The sequence below is a fragment of the Anomalospiza imberbis genome, chromosome 7 (genome assembly GCF_031753505.1).
Source record: "Anomalospiza imberbis isolate Cuckoo-Finch-1a 21T00152 chromosome 7, ASM3175350v1, whole genome shotgun sequence".
Taxonomy (NCBI): Eukaryota; Metazoa; Chordata; class Aves; order Passeriformes; family Viduidae; genus Anomalospiza; species Anomalospiza imberbis.
Window position 1 is genome coordinate 11,141,395 of NC_089687.1, and position 17,570 is coordinate 11,158,964.

A 17,570-nucleotide genomic window follows, 5' to 3' on the forward strand; every position below is an offset into this window, starting at 1 on the left:
ATTAGTCAGTTCTAGCTGGGCAGGTCATCTGGAGTCAGGAGGTGTCTGATAGCCTACAGGTGTTTGTATTGCTGCTGGTAAGATGTGAGAAGGATCAAACAAACAGAAAGAAACTGCCAGTGCCTGTACAGACACCAGGTGAGGCAAGCTGATAAAAAACATGGGGAAGCCCTTCTTTCTGTAAGAAAGCCCCAAGGTCAGACTTAGAGAGCTAAGGTTAGTATAAAACTTTTGGAAGATCATTGTGCTATTCACATCACTATGCTCCTGCCTGGTTCAGGTCTCAGCCACCCAAGTGGCTTTGTCCAGGTGCTAAACGGCAGTCTCTGAGAGAACAGACTGGTTTTACTGAAATGGACACTATCCCTCTCTGCATCTGTTTTGGCTGAGTGGAATGAAAATTGTGTCCTTTGGATATGTCTCTTTCATTAAAGATATTTTAGTTGAATTTGGAAAAAAAAAAAAAAAAACTAATATTAAAACTTATTACCTAGTCAAACTGTCCAGCTTTTTGCAAGCCTAGAACAAGGAGCTGAAATCTGCATTATAAGACTTCCAAAATCAATGCATTTAAATAGCATGCTTAACAACAGGAGAGAAACTTCAAGTCCCTAGTTATGAGAACTTTTTTCCTGAGGGTATTGTAAGATTGGAGGCCTTTCCCAGCAGAAGGCTTATTCCATGGTATCTCATGTCCTAGAGTTGCATTAATATTTTGGTGAATAGGTATGAGGTGTTCCAAGGCAGCGGTCAGATCTGTCACTGGATGAGAATTTAGCTTCATTTTGAAATTTTAGCTGTGTGTAGCTTAGTGCTTCTGGTCTGCTGCACGTACCTTTAGCTAAGTCTGATGCTGGAGAGTTAACATTTTTTTGGGAAAGTATGCAGCCCTTTGAGACAGCATAGGGTTTCAGACTGTACAAAAGAACTGCTGGATCTTCAGTGACAGAACGGTGGCAAGCACATTTCTCTCTCTCTCAGGATTTTTATAAAGGTGCGCAGAGAGAAGTGAAAGAGAAAACAATTTCTATTTCTGCTCCTTGTTTTTCTCTTGTGGAATGTGTTTGGAGAATTGTTTACCTAGAGCGACTGCCTGGTTGGATCACGGTGGATTGTTTGGGCCTGATGGCCAATTGGATCCACCTGTGTCTGGAATCTGGAGAACAGGGTCACGAGTTGTGAGTGAGTTAGATATGATAGAGAAAGTAGCATGTAGTTTTTAGTATCCTCTTTTATATAGTATATTAATGTATTATAGCATAATTATAATAAAGAAATAATTCAGCCTTCTGAAATAAGTCAGACATCATCAATCTTCCCATTGGGTTTGCCGACATCTACAACACAGAACTAGGAGAAAGGATGGAGATTTCCTCTGTGTGTGTGTGTCTGTATACCTCTCTGTGTAGTTACAGGAGGTATAATAATCATTGATATATTTTCTTCAGACATTGCTATTGGGTCTCATTCTTCTCTGGGTTGCCAGTGCCAGAATACAATGGTGCAAGTCAAGAGCAAATCAGAGCTATATCAGCTGAAGATTTGGTATCAGAAGTTTTACTTCCCAGGTTCCCCATCATCCTTGTCCCCATCCTTTATTAACAGTCAGCAGCGTTTGAGAGCTTTTGATTTATTTATAGAACTGGGACAAGTACACAGGCAACCCTATGCTTATGGCTTAGATGGTACTCAAGTGGTACATAACAGAAGAAGGAAAAATTGCTCAAGCCTTGTTGTAGTCATTGTGACCCAACATGAATCTCTCACTATCGAAGTGTGGATTACTTTTTTTGCCTGGTCAGGGTGTGCTGCTGTACTGACCTACAGAAGGCTCTTCAGAAGAGTCCTTAATCACTGTAAGAGTCCTTTGCATCACTATAGGATCTTTCCTCTGGGCTAACTGACCTAGGACTGGAACTTGCATTTTCACTAGGTGGGGGAATGTCTATATACTGGCATTTCTAGAGCAGACGAACCCCTATAATCAAAGCTGCACTTTCTACCATTTAAACAGAGCCACTTCCAGAAGTATGGTTCCATTCTCTTTGTATGATATAAATGTGTTTTCTCTGGGAGATTGTGATGTCAATGATGTTGGAAAAGGATTACAGCTCTTTAGACCTTGTGACAGATAGGATGCAAAAATGTGAAGTTCGATGTGACCAAAAGCCTCAAACACACAATCTAGTCCATATAGCTTAATATGTCAGCTGATTCCAGGTAACTGCATTGTCTTAGCAAGCAAAAATGTGAGATAAATCCTGTTAACTAAGCCTTACCTATGGATGTTTATGCAAATATGTGTTGCCTCCTATTTGTGATGGGATATGAACATTCAGAAGGGTGAGAGGAGCTCAGCTGATATATGGTATCTCATGCTACAGTGACTTCTGTCAGGAATTCCCTTGCTTTGCCTGTGAAGAGACAATGACAGGAGGATTGGGAATATCTTCAGTCACTGCCTTGATTTCCCTGCTGATTTTCAGTGCAGAGAGATTCTGCTGCTCTCTTCTCTTCCACGAAGTCCTGAATGGGAATTCCCACAAGAACAGGCTTGGGGAAGCATAGTAGGAAGTCAGCTCTGCTCCAGCTGGCTTCTGTCCAATCCCAGTTTTCTCAGAATTCAGTGAAAAACATGACTGCAGCCCATACGGACCTCAGCTAAAGCCTGCTGAGAGTTTGCAAATGGCCCTTTGTGGCTGGGATTTCATTGTGGTTCTTCAGTATGGATTCTGGAATATTTAATACCAGGACCTGCTCAGAACTTTGTTACCAGGTTCACTAAGATACTGATGAACAAGTCAGTGAACAGGCATAGGACTGCTTTTGTATTCTGTGGAGAGGAGTCCAGGAAAACCTTTTGTTTGTAGACATGAATGACCAAAAACTATTACTTGCTTTAATAACTTTTCCCTTCCTTCCTTGGTAGCCTAATAGTTTGTAATTTTTCTGCTTGTTCATGCAGGAACTACCTCTTCAGACTTAGTCTACACAACGTTTCTCTTATTCAGGTATGTTCACTTTTTACTCTCTTATTTTATTTGACTTGTTAATGAAAGTTCTGTAATATTTGATGTACATTTTCAGAAGCCTATATAGTGTAAATTTGCCCAAAGTGGTGGAGCAGGGAGAAGACAGAGTCAGAACCAAATGCTTTTTCCCACTCATGATAATGCTGGGGGAAGGGCTCTGCTACACTTGCCCACTTGGATGGTGCTGTCTGGTTTTGATTCTTAAGTGTTTGGGTGGTAATGGCATCTGCCAAAAATCTGGCATCTTAAGGAAGAAAGCATGTAGTGTGACTGATACAGGCTTAAATACAACAAACAGTAGAAATCCTTGGCTTTCTTTAGAGACGTCAGCAACATGCTAGAGAAGGTTTTACTATTCTCATCCATCCTCATTTTAGCCCTTGCAGGCCTTTGTGAACATGGATTGTTGAGGAGCTGTGTTTTTGCTGAATGCATTACTAAAACCATTATTGGACTTGCAAGCATTCAAGAGGTAAAAGGGGTTGAAAAATATGTTACCATTGCCTTTACCAAGGTAAAGCAGCTGAAGTTTGAAGGCACTTGAAAATATCCAGCATTATTAGGACTTTAGTCTCACTGCACTGGATCTGGAATTGAAGAAAAAATTGTTAATGAAAACAGCAGCTGCTTATCTTTAAATAAATTAACTTATGCTCTGGGATACTTACCATCTTCTATAGTTGTTGGATCACCAAAAAACATTCAGCATTTTTTCAGACAGACTGAGAGGCCTTGCTCCTGTACCTGACCACACAAAGAAGCCATTAGAGTGGTATTGCTGGCCATTCTGATGTGCACAAGCCTTTTGCTGTTAGTAAGAGTTACAAGTATAGCTGGAGAGAAGAAAAGATGTTTAATGGTTGTAAAATGCATTGAATCTTCCTTTAAAAGGAAAACAAAGTCTAGAGTTACCAATGACAACAATAAAGAGTTAGAGAAGCTGCTACTCCCATTTGGCAGTGCCTTCCCTTTTGCAGAGCTGTATTAGCACAGCTGGAAGGTTTCCAGTGAGCACACAGGAGAGGGAAGTTGGTAGTCATGAGAGGTGTCATACCTTCTGCAACGCCTGTTATCAACACAGCCTCTGCTGCTTGTCAGGGATCCCCTTCCACAAAACCCAATTGTGAATCTCCCTTACACACTTCTGAAGCCAGGCTTGGCCCTCTTCAGTGCAGTGAGTTTCCTTTTCTACACTGCAGATCATGGGAAGTCTCCTTCTATGGCACTGGAGGCTGCTGTGGGATCTCCGGTTAACATAATGAGCTTAGCTCGCTCCTGCTTTCTGGGTGTATCCGGTTACTTTGCCAAGACTTTTTGCATGACAAAGAGAGCATGGAATTATGTTGACACACGTGTTGGGAATGATGGAAGTGATTGTTTCCCAACCTAATGGTTGCCTAAGTAGCTGCTTGGCTTGTCTCCATAAAGCTCATGATGCTTTTTAAAGGCACCACCTTCCCTTCACCGTGCATCATTTTAAAGGTCAGATCAGAAAGTGAGACAAGAGATGCAAGGAACTTGCATTTAGTTCTGCAGGGGTGAGAGTGCACTTCAAGAAATAATCACAATATTAATTTACATTTTGTATCTCCTCTTTGCTTGTAAATAAAATACAGTGTGGATCTTGTCAGGCCTGAATCGGGATAACTTTTCATCTCGAGATTGTATTCTGATTTATTTCTGCTCATGCAACTTCATTGTCATCCTGCCAGTGGTGCTAAATCTGCTTCACGGTGCAGGTTTGTGCTGACAGATATCTGCTCCCTTTCATTTGTACTTCCACAAAGTGAGGGCAGAAACATGAGGAGCACGGTCTATGGAGACATCAGGATATGTTGGCTGTGGGACAAAGCCTGGCAGTGAGAGGAATGTATCCCTCTAAGCAAGGTTCGATGAAGTATAAAGCTGTTTTTTCCTAAGCGCTCTTGTGCTGTATCCTGAGGCTGCACAATTCCTGTGGGAAAGAGGTATGCCACGTGGCTTAGATAGGAACTTACTCTCTTGGAATTGCAGTAAACTAAAAGACAAAATTTAGTATTTACTGGGAAGGTATTAATTAAGAATTGTGGAAAAAAGACAGCATTACCCTACAGAAGGATTTTGATTTCAGTGGAGTGAAGGAAGAGAGGTTGATTTTGGGATGTGTCAGCTCTTGGGCCCCTTTATAATAAGGGGCCAATTCTTTCCTTTCTTATCTCTCATCTGGTCTACCATGTGTCAATGTTTCCTCCTCACTTAGAATTTTCTTTTGGTTCTGCTGAGATTGTTTCTCCAAGGCACTAATTTTTTCTATGAGAACTAGTAGGTGGAGTGGAGGAAAGAACTGAAGCAGAACAAGCTCATTTCCTGCTCCACAAAACCAAATGTCCCAACTTCTCAGAGATTTTTCCTCCTCCTCTCTTTGTTTCCAAAATATGTTTCAGTAATTTCATTTGGAACCTGTGAAGCTTTTCACCAAATGAGTTTTAGTTGTGTGAGAACTTTTGTGGTGGTTAATACTTTTGTGACAAACATTTTTGGCTGATCTTCAGTATCCATAAGGAAGTTATAATTTGTGATTTTGTCTACCTCTTTTACTTGCCAAAACTGAAGCACCTTGTTAAAGAATTACTGAAAATCAACATCTTGAGGTGGGGTATCCAAAAGCACCTGTTAATATTGGAAACTTTGGCATGTAGCATTCTAATTCTTGCAGCAGTCAAAAAGCACAGTTTTAAAATGGATACTCTTCCCTAAATCTTTAGCATCTCTTTTAAACAAAATCTCTGTTTCATGTGTGTCTTAAATGATAGTCTTATATGTATTGTAAACTCTCGTTACTGGACATTTTATAGAACAAGTAAATGATGTGCACTTGGAGAGCATGCTGTTTAATTTATGCAGGGATCTGAAACAAGGCTAGCTCCTAATCTGCAGCTTTCATGGTGAGGCCAAAGAAAAGTCAGTTTTGTACTGGAGTTGGTAATTAATAGAGTAGGTGGAGGGGTCATTTAAAAAACATAAGCCTTTAAGCAAAATTTTTAAAATTCACAGTACTGATTGGGATTTCTTAGCAAGGAATGCTATTCTGGGGTGTGTGTTAAAAGCAGGGTATTTGGCTAGCATTTCATAAATCACAGTACAATGCCTACCCCCTGCTCACTGATTGTACCTGGATTCTTAGTTCTCAATTAAACTGAGTAGGAAATTATTTTTGCAACCTTTTTGAGATACAAAGATTTCCAAGCTTTTCGCACTCAGATGAAAACAAACCTCTGACATTTTTCTAAAATCTGAAGGAGAATGAGACAGACGTGTGGTTAATTGGCATGCAAATACTCTGGGTCACGTTATTTTCTGAAGCATCAAAAGAGAGCATTTACATGTGGATTTCTCTCATCTCAAACAATTGTCCTTGTTTGTTTGGAGCATCCTTTTTCCCCTTCCCCTTTCCCTTCCTCTTTCCCTTCCCTTTTAATTTTCCTTTCCTCTTTCTTTTTTTCCTTTCCTTTTCCCTTCTATATGGATCCAAACTGTCCTTATGGACTCTCATCTGCTAAGTGTAATAGAAGATGCTAGAATTTCATAAAATATTTTGGTTTCAGTTGTTTGTTTTAATGGAAGATCTCTTACAAAAAAGTTTTTAAGCAGCCCTGTGAAGTTTGTGTGCTGGTATGTCAGGCTAGTAATATTTCAAGTATTTAAAATATTTTAGCAGTTTGTACTGTATTTTAACAGACTATGGAAGAATAAATAAGTGCAAGTAAAATAATAAATAAGTGAAAGGATAAATAATTGCAAAACTATTTGAAAGACATAAGTTATTTCACCTAAGAAAGACAAAAAAATTGAGATCAAAATATGTTTTAATTGACAATTTAATTTTTTTTTCCTAAGGACAAAAACTGAAGCGTGGATTAAGTGCAGAGAGAGAGAGAGTGAGTTCCCCAGTAGTCATAAACCTGAATTAGGAAGGATTACCTGGGGAGTTCCACACTGTCCAGTACCACCTAGGTCTACAATTACACATCCACTGGTACTCCACTGCAAAACACAAAAATGCTACAGAACACATAACTTCATTTGCTTCTGAAATTTGGCTCCACTTTTCTAAATAAGATCCCCTATATTCATAGGGGCAGTTTGGATAGTGCTACCCACTCACTAGGGCAAAACCTGATGTACTTCTTGGTCCCACTGAGGCATAAGATTTAAAACCAAGCTTAAAATAATTTATCAATATACTGAGGCAGTATCAGCTCTTAAGTCATGATCTGAACCTTATTGAAATAAATTTCTTTCTGCTGATATTGTTGGAGTTTTAGAAGAAGCATTTTTTCAAACCTGAAATAGAGACAAAGCATTTCCACAGTGTCCTGTAGCAGATAAACTGCAGCCACCTACCCAGTGCATTTCTGATGAGGATGGTTTTATTCCAGTTTTTCTTCCCTCAGTCTAAGAAGCAGCAACATCCCTGCTGCAGAGATGGAGCTCTTAAACTGCACAGCTGCTCCTGAAGACACACTTCACTCCCTGCTACTCCCTGAAGGGATCTTTAACTCTGTGGCATAATCACTGGTAAATCAACAGCATGTATCAACAAACTGTAGTTAATAATAATAAAACTTGCCTATCAGTCGTCAGTAAGTCACATAGCAACAAAGGGAACAGGTTTTGTCTTTTGCACTTTGAATCAAACGAAGCATTAAATGCATTATTTTCTACTTATTTAGGGCTCAGTAGTGCCACACTTATGTCTGCTGATGGGAAACATGCTCTGTAAGTGTATAGAAGTGTGAGGAGAGGTGGCAGAGTTTAACTTGGCTTTTCTCTGTATAATTGAATAAAATATGATAAACAAAATCAACAGGGAACAGTGAGTAATATAGTTTACAGCACAAACTGTCACTCAAGTCATCTTTCCTGGTGAAAATACTTCACTGAGAAATATTAAGGATTCACAATATGTTCATAAAGCCCTGGCACTTATCAGAAAACTTGCAAATGTTAGATGAATCTTCCGTCCCCAAGAGTTGCTGGATAGGCACCAGATCAGGCTTGGAGGGCCAAATTCGTGCTGCTGGCTCTGCCCATGGATGCCTGAGGTCAAGTCAATCTGCCCAGTTTGTCTGCCTGGTGTTTAACATATGCAATAGGGCGGCAGCACTCCTCTATAAAGTGCTGTGGGGTTTGCCAGTAGAAAAGAGGTAAAAGTACTATATTTCAGATTTCCTTGCAGAAACATCCCTGAGCCAGAGCTGTTCCTATTTTTCAAAATTTCCTTTCAAAGATCATGAGGAAATTAGGCATTGATAATTCAGTGCTAGCCCAGGGCTGGGCTGGCCCAACTTTGCTGAAGGTATTTATTACTTTAATCTAGTTGGAATGTGAAGATTATCATCCAATTTAAAATCCAGTTTGGGAAGTAATTTTGGGAAAGAGTAGAAATACTTTGCCTATCTTTATGTACCATTGAGTTGCCTGACAGGAACTCTATTTTGAAATGTTCAGGAATAAGCTTCACATTCCAGGACCAGTTTATTATTTGTTTCTTGCAGATTCCCAGATACGTGTTTGAATTATGCGGCACATATTTTTAGATATAACATAACATTTATTTCTTTATTTTCAGGCCAGTGCAGTTCCCTCATTTAAAAACATAATCAAAAGACCTCTACTAGAGCAGATGCAGTCTTTAATATGTGGCTCATAGCTGAGTCCTGGTTGTCACATATTTTATCAGTATGAAACATTTTTTATTAACAGATTAACATATAAATCTATTCATAAATCACCTTCCAAAGCTGCACCTAAAACCTCTCACTCTCAGCCTAGGGGTTTAAAGCTATTCCATAATAAAGCTTATATTGGCTGGAAAAACTTTCTGGTAAATTCAGCTATTTATTCTTATGGTTTCAGGTCCCCAAATAAAATCTACTCCCTGAATATTCCCTTCCTTAAAACGAATGGTCAGGAGCTAGATTGCAGCTTTCAGGTGCAAGGCGTCCTTCCCAAGATTTATATTAGAGAGAAATTTCTATGTGGAATGAGAGATGAGGGACAAAAATAATGCATGTCAGACTGGAGGTGACAATGAAGGCCACACTTCATCCTTCAAGAACACACTTCTCCAGCTCCTCACTGCAGGGAACTGTACTCTGTGATGGGCTCCAGCATCTGCTCTTGGGAACCAAAGTTCTGCTGATGTTACTCATCAGCTGAAATTCAGAGAGCAGAGAAAGCAAATCTCTTCTCACAGTCCATAGTGTTGAGTGATTTCTGAACACAACATCCCCTCTGTCTGAGAGAACCCAGCTCATGAGTCCATTTATAACCAGCAAAGCCTTTAAGCCCAGGTTTAGCTTTAAATAAATACCAGTTTTCTTTTGAGAATTCTCCGAGTTAAGAACATACTGCATGCTCTAGTGAGTAAAAATGTTTCAATATGCACATTCACAGGTCTGCTAAACTAGCTCAGAGTCTACTGTCTAGTCATAATCAATTTAATTGCTATTTAAAGTGAGTATTTAGGCATAGTACAGGAAGTTCTTATATATATATATTTACAGATCTATTTTTATATTTGTACCCATAGACAAGAGGACCATATACATAGGGTGTAGCCCTCCTGTAGAGGAGGTCCAGGACCTCTACCTGTTTGGATGTGTAGTTTAAGCAGGGCAGCCTTCCTGGAGTCAGTGAAGGCCACAGAGCTGATTTGCATCCAGAGAGGACCTACCTGGTTCTGCTCACACAGTAAAGTGAAGTTTACCTGATGGATGTCAGCTGTGGATTGCCAGCCTGCTTCCCTGGGTAATTTGTTAGTTGGCATTCTCTCCTTCCCAGCCTCACCTCACCTAGAAGCCAAAATTACTACAGGGGTTTTGGTCTTTGTCAGCAGACATTATGAGCAGGATTTAGAAACTGAGAATTTAATTAGCTGCTGAAGTCACTTACTGATAACAGTAGCATATTGGACTCTTTATTTGATAAAACCCTGTCAGGCATTTTATGTGTAGGGAATGAAGACTAATGCTCTTATTTCTTGCAACTTACAGTCAGGACCATTAGACATACTTTAAAAAGGGAAGATAAAAAAATAAAAATCAAAAGAAAAATAAATTCCTTAGACTTCCCATTTCCTGACACCAATGTTGCTTCTTTATCATTGCAAAATATATTTTGGTTCGCATGTTTAGCCTTTTTTCTCTGTGGGCTGCTTCCCACTTCAGCAGCTCCAGGAGGCTTTGGGGGATCTCAATGTCCTTATGGCTGTCCCCTGCTCATTCATCTGTGGCTGCTGTCAGCAAACCCAGCCCTGAAGATGTTCTGAGAGGCAAATCAGCCTCTTGTCATAGGCAACACCTTACCTAAGCCAACATTTATACAAAATGAGATTTATACAAAAATATACTTTTAAAATTCTTATCACTTTAGGTATATGGGATATTTTGTCGGCACGGGAGTGGTTTATTCGCTAGCTGTACAGGCTGGCGTAGTGCAAGGCACAGATGGCATTCCCGAATCGCTCCTGCCCAGGTTAGCTCTGTGACACGATCGTGGCTGGGGGCTCCAGCACAGGATGGGTTTGATGCGCACCTTGCCTAGGAGCAGTCGATGTGGAGCAGTGACCTATCGAGCTCCACACGCGAGCTCCTGCTGCGCCCTGTCCTGGGGACCAGGGGATGGCTCCCGCGGTCTCCCCGCTCAGCAAGACCGGGTTTGTGGCGGGGGAGCCACCCATGGGTCCCGCAGAGCTCCCGCACGCTGCTGAGCCGGCAAAGGGCTCCTCCAACCTGGGACGCGGCGTTCCGACCCATCCCTGGCGTGGGAGCTGAGCACATGCTGCGAAGTCAGGAGTGAGAGGAGTCCTTGAAAACACAAAGGAGCACATTGGGCATCTTACAAGATGAACAATGGAGTCCGTGGGCCAATTACTGCAAAAAAAAGAGCAGCAGGTTGGTGCTTTTTAAAGACTGAGAACACAGAGGAATACCTACATTTTGTTCTCAAAGCAGAGCTTAAGCAAGATGTAAATGATTCATGTCCCTTGCACTGGCTCTCTGCACAGGATTAAGTTTGACCCTGTTAGCATCCAGTCATTTATAATGAGAGCATTAAAAAAATGACTGTTTATTGATTTGCATTTCTCAAGGGCCCACAAATGACCTCACATTTCTTCTAAAACCAACTATTGAGCTCTTTGCAAAAAAAAAAAAAACCCAAATTATAGTAAACACATTTCATATTACTGTGTGTATTTTTCCCTAGGTAAAAAATCCTACTTTTCTCTGTTAGTAACAGTTTAGCTGATGTGTGTTTTACAGCTTCTTTTAAGCGCAGCAGTTCTGAATGACTAATAGGAGGGGATTACTGGAGCCATGGAGCAGTCACAGACGTGGCCTGCACAGCTGTTACCAGACACCCAGAGCTGGGGAGCTGAGATGGGAACAGTTTGCTCACCACTCCCACAGGATACTGATCCTGTCTCAGCATGGCAGGTGCAGCTGAATCCCTGAATCCTTTGAAAGCCTCAAAGAGCTTTGGCCTCCAAGGTTTCACTGCCTTCCCCAGGCTGAGCTCAAGGAGAGCCACCCTGACTGGAGAAGGATGGGAAGTTTGCATCCTCAGAAACCTTTCTTCAGGGCTGGAGGAGGATCAGCAGCAAACCTTCAGCTGAACAAGAACAGGCAATAGCTGCTGTGGGTTGCCTGCTAGTGGGTGGGTAATGAGAAAGGAAGGGTGGGTTACACCACTGGAAGAGGGTGAGGGGATGTGGCTGTGGGGCATAAATGAGTTGCTGGGTGCCACTGCAGCTTGAGCAGTTAATAGGAACAATTGTCTTAAGTTATTCTACTGTCGCTGAAATGCTTCTTTCATCTAGAAGATACCACACCATGGTTATAGCTATCTGTTACATTTTTATCAATAGCACGAACCAAGTAAGAGACTATTCTGAGACTGCAGAGACCAAGAGTGGTGAGTCAGGGAAAGGGCACATGCAGGAAAATGACATCTCTTTCTCCATTCTCTGTAAGGAGAGTTTGGATAGCATGGGCTGGCTGCTTCACTTGCAGACAGCTGTGAAGAGGTAAGGTGGTTTCCAGCTATCCCCAGTCTGAGCTTTCCTTTCTCCAGATGTGAAGCTGAGATAATGACACTTTGTCCTTTTGAAGTGCTCTGAAATATGTGGCATTCTGTTTAAAATCTAAATGTTATACGTGATTATATGCACTTGTAAATATAGGAAATTTGCCAAAACTGTGGGCCTACAAAATTGTCATGTTCCAATTCATCGTAGATGTAGTATTAAGCAGTTGTTATCGTCATCTCTTCTTTTTAGGTTAGCAATTAGGCAATTTCAGCATGTCCATGTGTTTAAAATGGACCCCTTTTTCACGACTTGTTTTCTAAACATTTGGAATTAAAACCTTTGAATGTAAAAATAGAATAGTTGGGGTCTGCTAGGGGAAGAATGCTATACAAATGTATCCCTTCAGATAAAAATGCTTAGAATATGAATAAACCTGCAAATTTGTGTAAAAAAGAGAACAGCTTGGAAGGAATCTGGGGGAGGGTTAATAAAAATATGTTTTCGTCAGAAACACTTTTCTGTCAAGAATTCTATACACTAATTATTGATTATTCACTTCAGTCAGGAGACAAAGCAAGGTTTTGAGGTTTTAGAAAGAAAGTATTTTACTTCCTTATAAGTAAGGAAAAGGCGCTAACAGGGCTGCAGCCATTTGAATAGACTGCAAGGTTGCCCAGAGAGAAGTGATTTAAGCTTCATTAAGAATGTGAAAAAAAAAAAATCCTAACTTAGCCTGGGAATATTAAGAGACAAACTGCAGTTGCCTCAGAGTAGAGAATTTTGATGCATGGGGCAGAAAGGAATGATCAATGGTTCATAAATATAATAGTGGTAAACACAGTGACAGGAGAAAAAAATGTATGTGGCTATTATAATTGTTACAAATTTAGTAGCTTTTGCTGTGAGATCAGTTATTGAGGATTTAATAACAAGGCAAAAAAAAGAAAAATAATTTTTTTTCAATAGAAGATAAATGTGAAAGCTTTGAAAACCACCAGAAAGGAGTTAGGAAGAAATACAAAGAAGTATGCTGCATTAATCCTGTTGTAGAATCATTTTGTATTCCCTCATCTTAATTATAAGGCATATTCTCAAAACTCATTTATGGAATCTTTGACCTTCATAGAGGTCAAATGCAAATGTGCTGGAGGGGAGGTGAGGGAAGAGCCAGGTGGAAGTGGGAATGTAAGGGCAGGACTCAAACTGAAGGAAATTATAAAATAAATCCTGGGTTGGCAGGAGAGTGCAGGCTGGAGAACAGAACAGAGGATCTAGGAGGAAGGAATAAAAGACACTGCACCAGAGCCATCTTTGCAGGAGAAGGAGCAAATGCATTCCTTGTTGAGATGAAGCTTGGCAGAGCTTACTACAGCATCAGGTGCGGACGTCTGGTGTTGGAAAAGAGGAGGCAGAAGCAAGGCAAACTGTGACAGACCAAGCAGGGAGTCTGAAGGCATCTGTTTCCCAGCCTTGGGAGGAAGAGGGGTGGATCAATGCCGTGCACAGTGGTCAGGTTCTGGCAGGGGCTGTGTCCAGATGGGCTGGGCAGCGAGGGGACAGTAGGGCTTAGAAATACTTGAAATTTTGGTGGTGGTACAGGAGTGGCAGAGAGCCATTGTCCCTAACACTGTAGTTCAGTTTTGATTTAAATTGTAGTGCACTTCCAATAAAAAATAGACTTGAGAAATATCATTTTGATTCTTGATAAGTCAACCCCATTGCTTTCCCCCCCCCCAAACTGACTCCTTGTTATTCTCGAGGCAAGTATTTGATTTACACTGATCAAGTGCTGGACTCAACCACTGCATATGTTGCCGGGGATGTGGTGGTATTTGAATCATGAAGCTTTTCATATGAAGAAATTGAGGGAGATTGAGGTCCTTTTTGGCTTGTCATTTCCCCACTGACCACTGAAAAGTATTGCTGCATCTGGGCCTTCCAGAGTATTTAGGATTGGACGGATGTTGGCTTCACACGTCATAGGAAATGCTGGGGAGAGGAGCTGGAGACAGGATACAGGGAATTCTGCACTTTTGGTTCTTCGCTTTCTCTGTATTTAAGTGTTCCTTTCTCATAAAGCACAGATGGTCTTAGATTAAGGAAAATACATGCCAGAACTGCAGGCTAGGCTCAGACTGGGAGTTAAGCTTGACATGAAATAAGCAGAAGGCTGTAATTAGCTTAGCAAGAACGTTAGGCACCTGGTGGAGGAAAGCAGAGATGTAATACACAATGTAGCTATAGAACAATAAAAATCTTTTTTATGAAATATTGAGAACTTTTCATTGCTGATTTTCTCTTCCCAGCCTGGTAATTTCTGGAAGGTCCTACTTATTCTTGGTTATTAGTGATCTGTCAAAAATGGCCTTTTTCTGACAGTTTGTGATGCTGAGCACCAAACCCCATAGAAGCCAGAGAGTAAAAAGGTCAAAATCTATGTGTATTGTCAACAAACCATCCTGGGAAGCTTACACCACACTTGCTTGTGTACCATGTGAACTCCCTGATTGCAAATATCTGTTGTCTCACTGGTCCTTCTCCTTCTTTCTGCCTGTTTTTTCCAGCCACATGTTGGGTTTCACCCCTACCTCTGATTTAGGCCCACTGGGGCAGAATTGCCTTTTAATTTCCAGGAGAAATGCCTAGCAGTATGTAGCTGAGTAGTCCATGTGCTTCTGCAGTTCATGTCAAAATCATAGTAGGAACAGGGTCTGGATCTTTTTTCTAGGTGTGCTAGAAAACAAATGGAAATTCTCATATACATCTGCTGAACTGAATAGGGAAAGTACAAAGATTCCTTTTTAGTTTAGGGTTTAGAATTTTTTGCCCATATTATTGAAGCCCAAAAACTATTACTTTAAATTAGGGAAGAGCAAGCGGGAGAGTCTGGTTTCACTTAAGTTCCTGTGGTTCAGGAAGGAGCTCTGTTTTCAGCCTGCCTTGCAAAACTTTCCCAATCTCTCTGGCTTGCACAAGACTGGCCTTGGCTCATTAAAGGAGTCTCAGAGCTTTCGTTTGGTCTCAGTAATGCAGCTTTCACTTAATTAAAGATTTCCAGTGCCTTTTTTCCCCCCCTTTTGATTGTACTACACCAAGCATAAGAGCACAACCAGAAAAGAATTTTGATAGGATAAAATAAATCACATGCACATTTATTTGTTTAATTGTGCACTGCCCTCTTTTTTTTTTTCTAAGCCAAGGCAAGACTCAAACCATATTCAACCTCTTATACAATTTTAATGAGAATATATTGCAGTGTTTGTCTTCTGAAATAGTATTAGCACCCCCCAATGCAACAGATGTGATTTCCCTAAAGAAAAACAGGAGGCACAGAACAGTGAAAATGTCATCTTAGTTCTACATTAGTCTCTTTAATACTGCAGGAAGTGCTGATTTTGATTCCTGAATCTTAGCCTAATTGTTGTAAGACTCAGATCCAAATTGGACAGTTCCTCAAACTTATTTTAGCTTCTCCTCAAAGCAAACAAATAAATGCTGAACAAGTATATTCAATGATGTAACCTGGAGAGGAATAAAGAATGCAAGACTTCCCCACTTTAGAAAGCTGGTAATACACAGACATTTCACATGTGCTTCTGTGATTATATTTTTGCTTTCAAGCTCATATGGAAAGATTGTGTTTAATAGCTGAACCCTTAATGCAGGTGCACAAAATTGCACTCAGTTGACTGTGTAGGATTTGTCCATAAGCAGAGGGGGAGGACACGCAAAAAATGTATAGTGGAGAACCCTTAACATCTCTCCATAAGCAATGAGCTTCAAAGAGTTACAATGGCAAGGAACCCCAGAGCAGAAAAATGAAGGAGAACAAAATCGCTTTGCTTAATGCAGAAATACAAAGGAGACTATAGCCATGGTAAATTGATTTTGTACTGAATATGGGCTGGCCCATTGAGGGGGTTTTGAACCTCCTACTCCAGAAATCATTGTGCAGAACAGTAAGAGGAGGCTGCTTAGAAGTCTTGTCACATCTATCAACAGAGGCCACAAAGAAGAAGGAGGGATTTGGTTCTGAATGGTGACTCTGCCAAAGAACATAAAGGGGTGGAGATGGACATCTTTTAGCGGTAGAGGAGCCTTGAAAGAAGAATTGCCTCCACTATATCAAGGGAAACCATTGCTGTGACTACATTCGTTGGCTCCCTTCTTAGAAATAGCTTGTTGTACCTTGTTTGTATCAACTGAAGAAAAGAAACCCCAAAGCAAAGCCTGTTCTTTACAGAATAAACAGTGCTGGTGCTATGAGAAATTGTTCTGTGTGGTACCCACCTGGCCAGTGACAACTGCACCTGCCTGTGCATCAGCTGTACTTATATTTCTGACCTGTGCTTGACTGCAGTGAATTTTTTCTTTAATTATTTTCCCCTCAGTATATTTTAACCTCTTTATTTAGTTATTTTATTGATTTAACATATAATCTTATGTCTCTGTAATCTCCAGTACATTTTGTAAATGTTTGTTATCCTAAGCTGTAAACTGAATGTGACATGGCAAGAAACCAAATTCTACTGTGGCAGTTAATTACCCAGTGTGCTGAAAGTCTCATCTCAGTTTCTGTATGCTTTCAGTCTTCACTAAAAGGAAAAACATTGTCATCTTTCCCCAACATCCCCTCTGCTGTTCTCCAGTTCCAGATGTTGTCATTCACTCTAAACTAGCTATAGCTGAGAGCTTCAAGGTCTTTTTTCACTATCATCCCAGTTTACTGAGACTGTCAATTTGTATTTGGCCCCATCCACACTTTTTCATACTTAAAAGCAATAGCTTTCAAAAAAAGATAAGCATTTCCATATAGAACTTGCAACTAAATCATTGCACTGTTAATCACTTTCAAGCAAAAGGAAGTAGATCACCAGCTAAATGAAATCATTGGCACAGACTGACATTTTTCTTTACATATAATGATAAAAATACAAACACTAGATAGTGGAAACAGAAATGCACTGCCATCTTTATCTCTCTTCTTCAGAGCTGTATCTTCCTTCCAAAGCTTCGTGTTGGTGTGTTCATCTAACATTGCTGTGTAAATATGCAACTGTCAAAGCTCAGCACACAGGCAGAGCAGAGTGCTCCCTCCTTTCTTTATCATTATGGACAGCTCTGCATCCCAGCATCTTCATACCCTTACACTGATTCCCCTCTCTTTGGACCTATCCTTGTGGCATTGCATTAGTGCTTGTATTAACTGTAAGGATCTTCCACAAACCTTCTTATCACTGCCAATGAGAGGTTTAACCCACTCTGAATCAGGCCATAAAGCTGACATCTCTCTTGCCTTTAGTTAATGTGCATTCTCTTGGTTTCTCCCATGAGTCCCTTTTGGGTCTCAGAAGAATCCCATCCTTGATATAGTAAAACTCTTCTGGTTACAAAAACCTCACAATGAGTTATGTGGCTGGTGAGCTGTGACCTTTCCCTTTTGTGTGGTTGTGCTCTGTTGTCTC

General features: G+C 40.6%; 1 protein-coding gene across 8 annotated transcripts in view; it reads left to right on the forward strand.

Annotated features, from left to right (window-relative positions):
• The window catches only part of SEMA5B (semaphorin 5B), a 280,124-nt gene that overhangs the window by 173,249 nt on the left and 89,305 nt on the right, over nt 1–17,570 (forward strand). For all 8 annotated transcript variants that reach the window (XM_068195396.1, XM_068195400.1, XM_068195401.1 and 5 more), the window contains one exon: nt 2,966–3,011. In XM_068195396.1, coding sequence (XP_068051497.1) covers nt 2,966–3,011 — 46 coding nt within the window. The remainder of the gene's footprint in view (nt 1–2,965; nt 3,012–17,570) is intronic.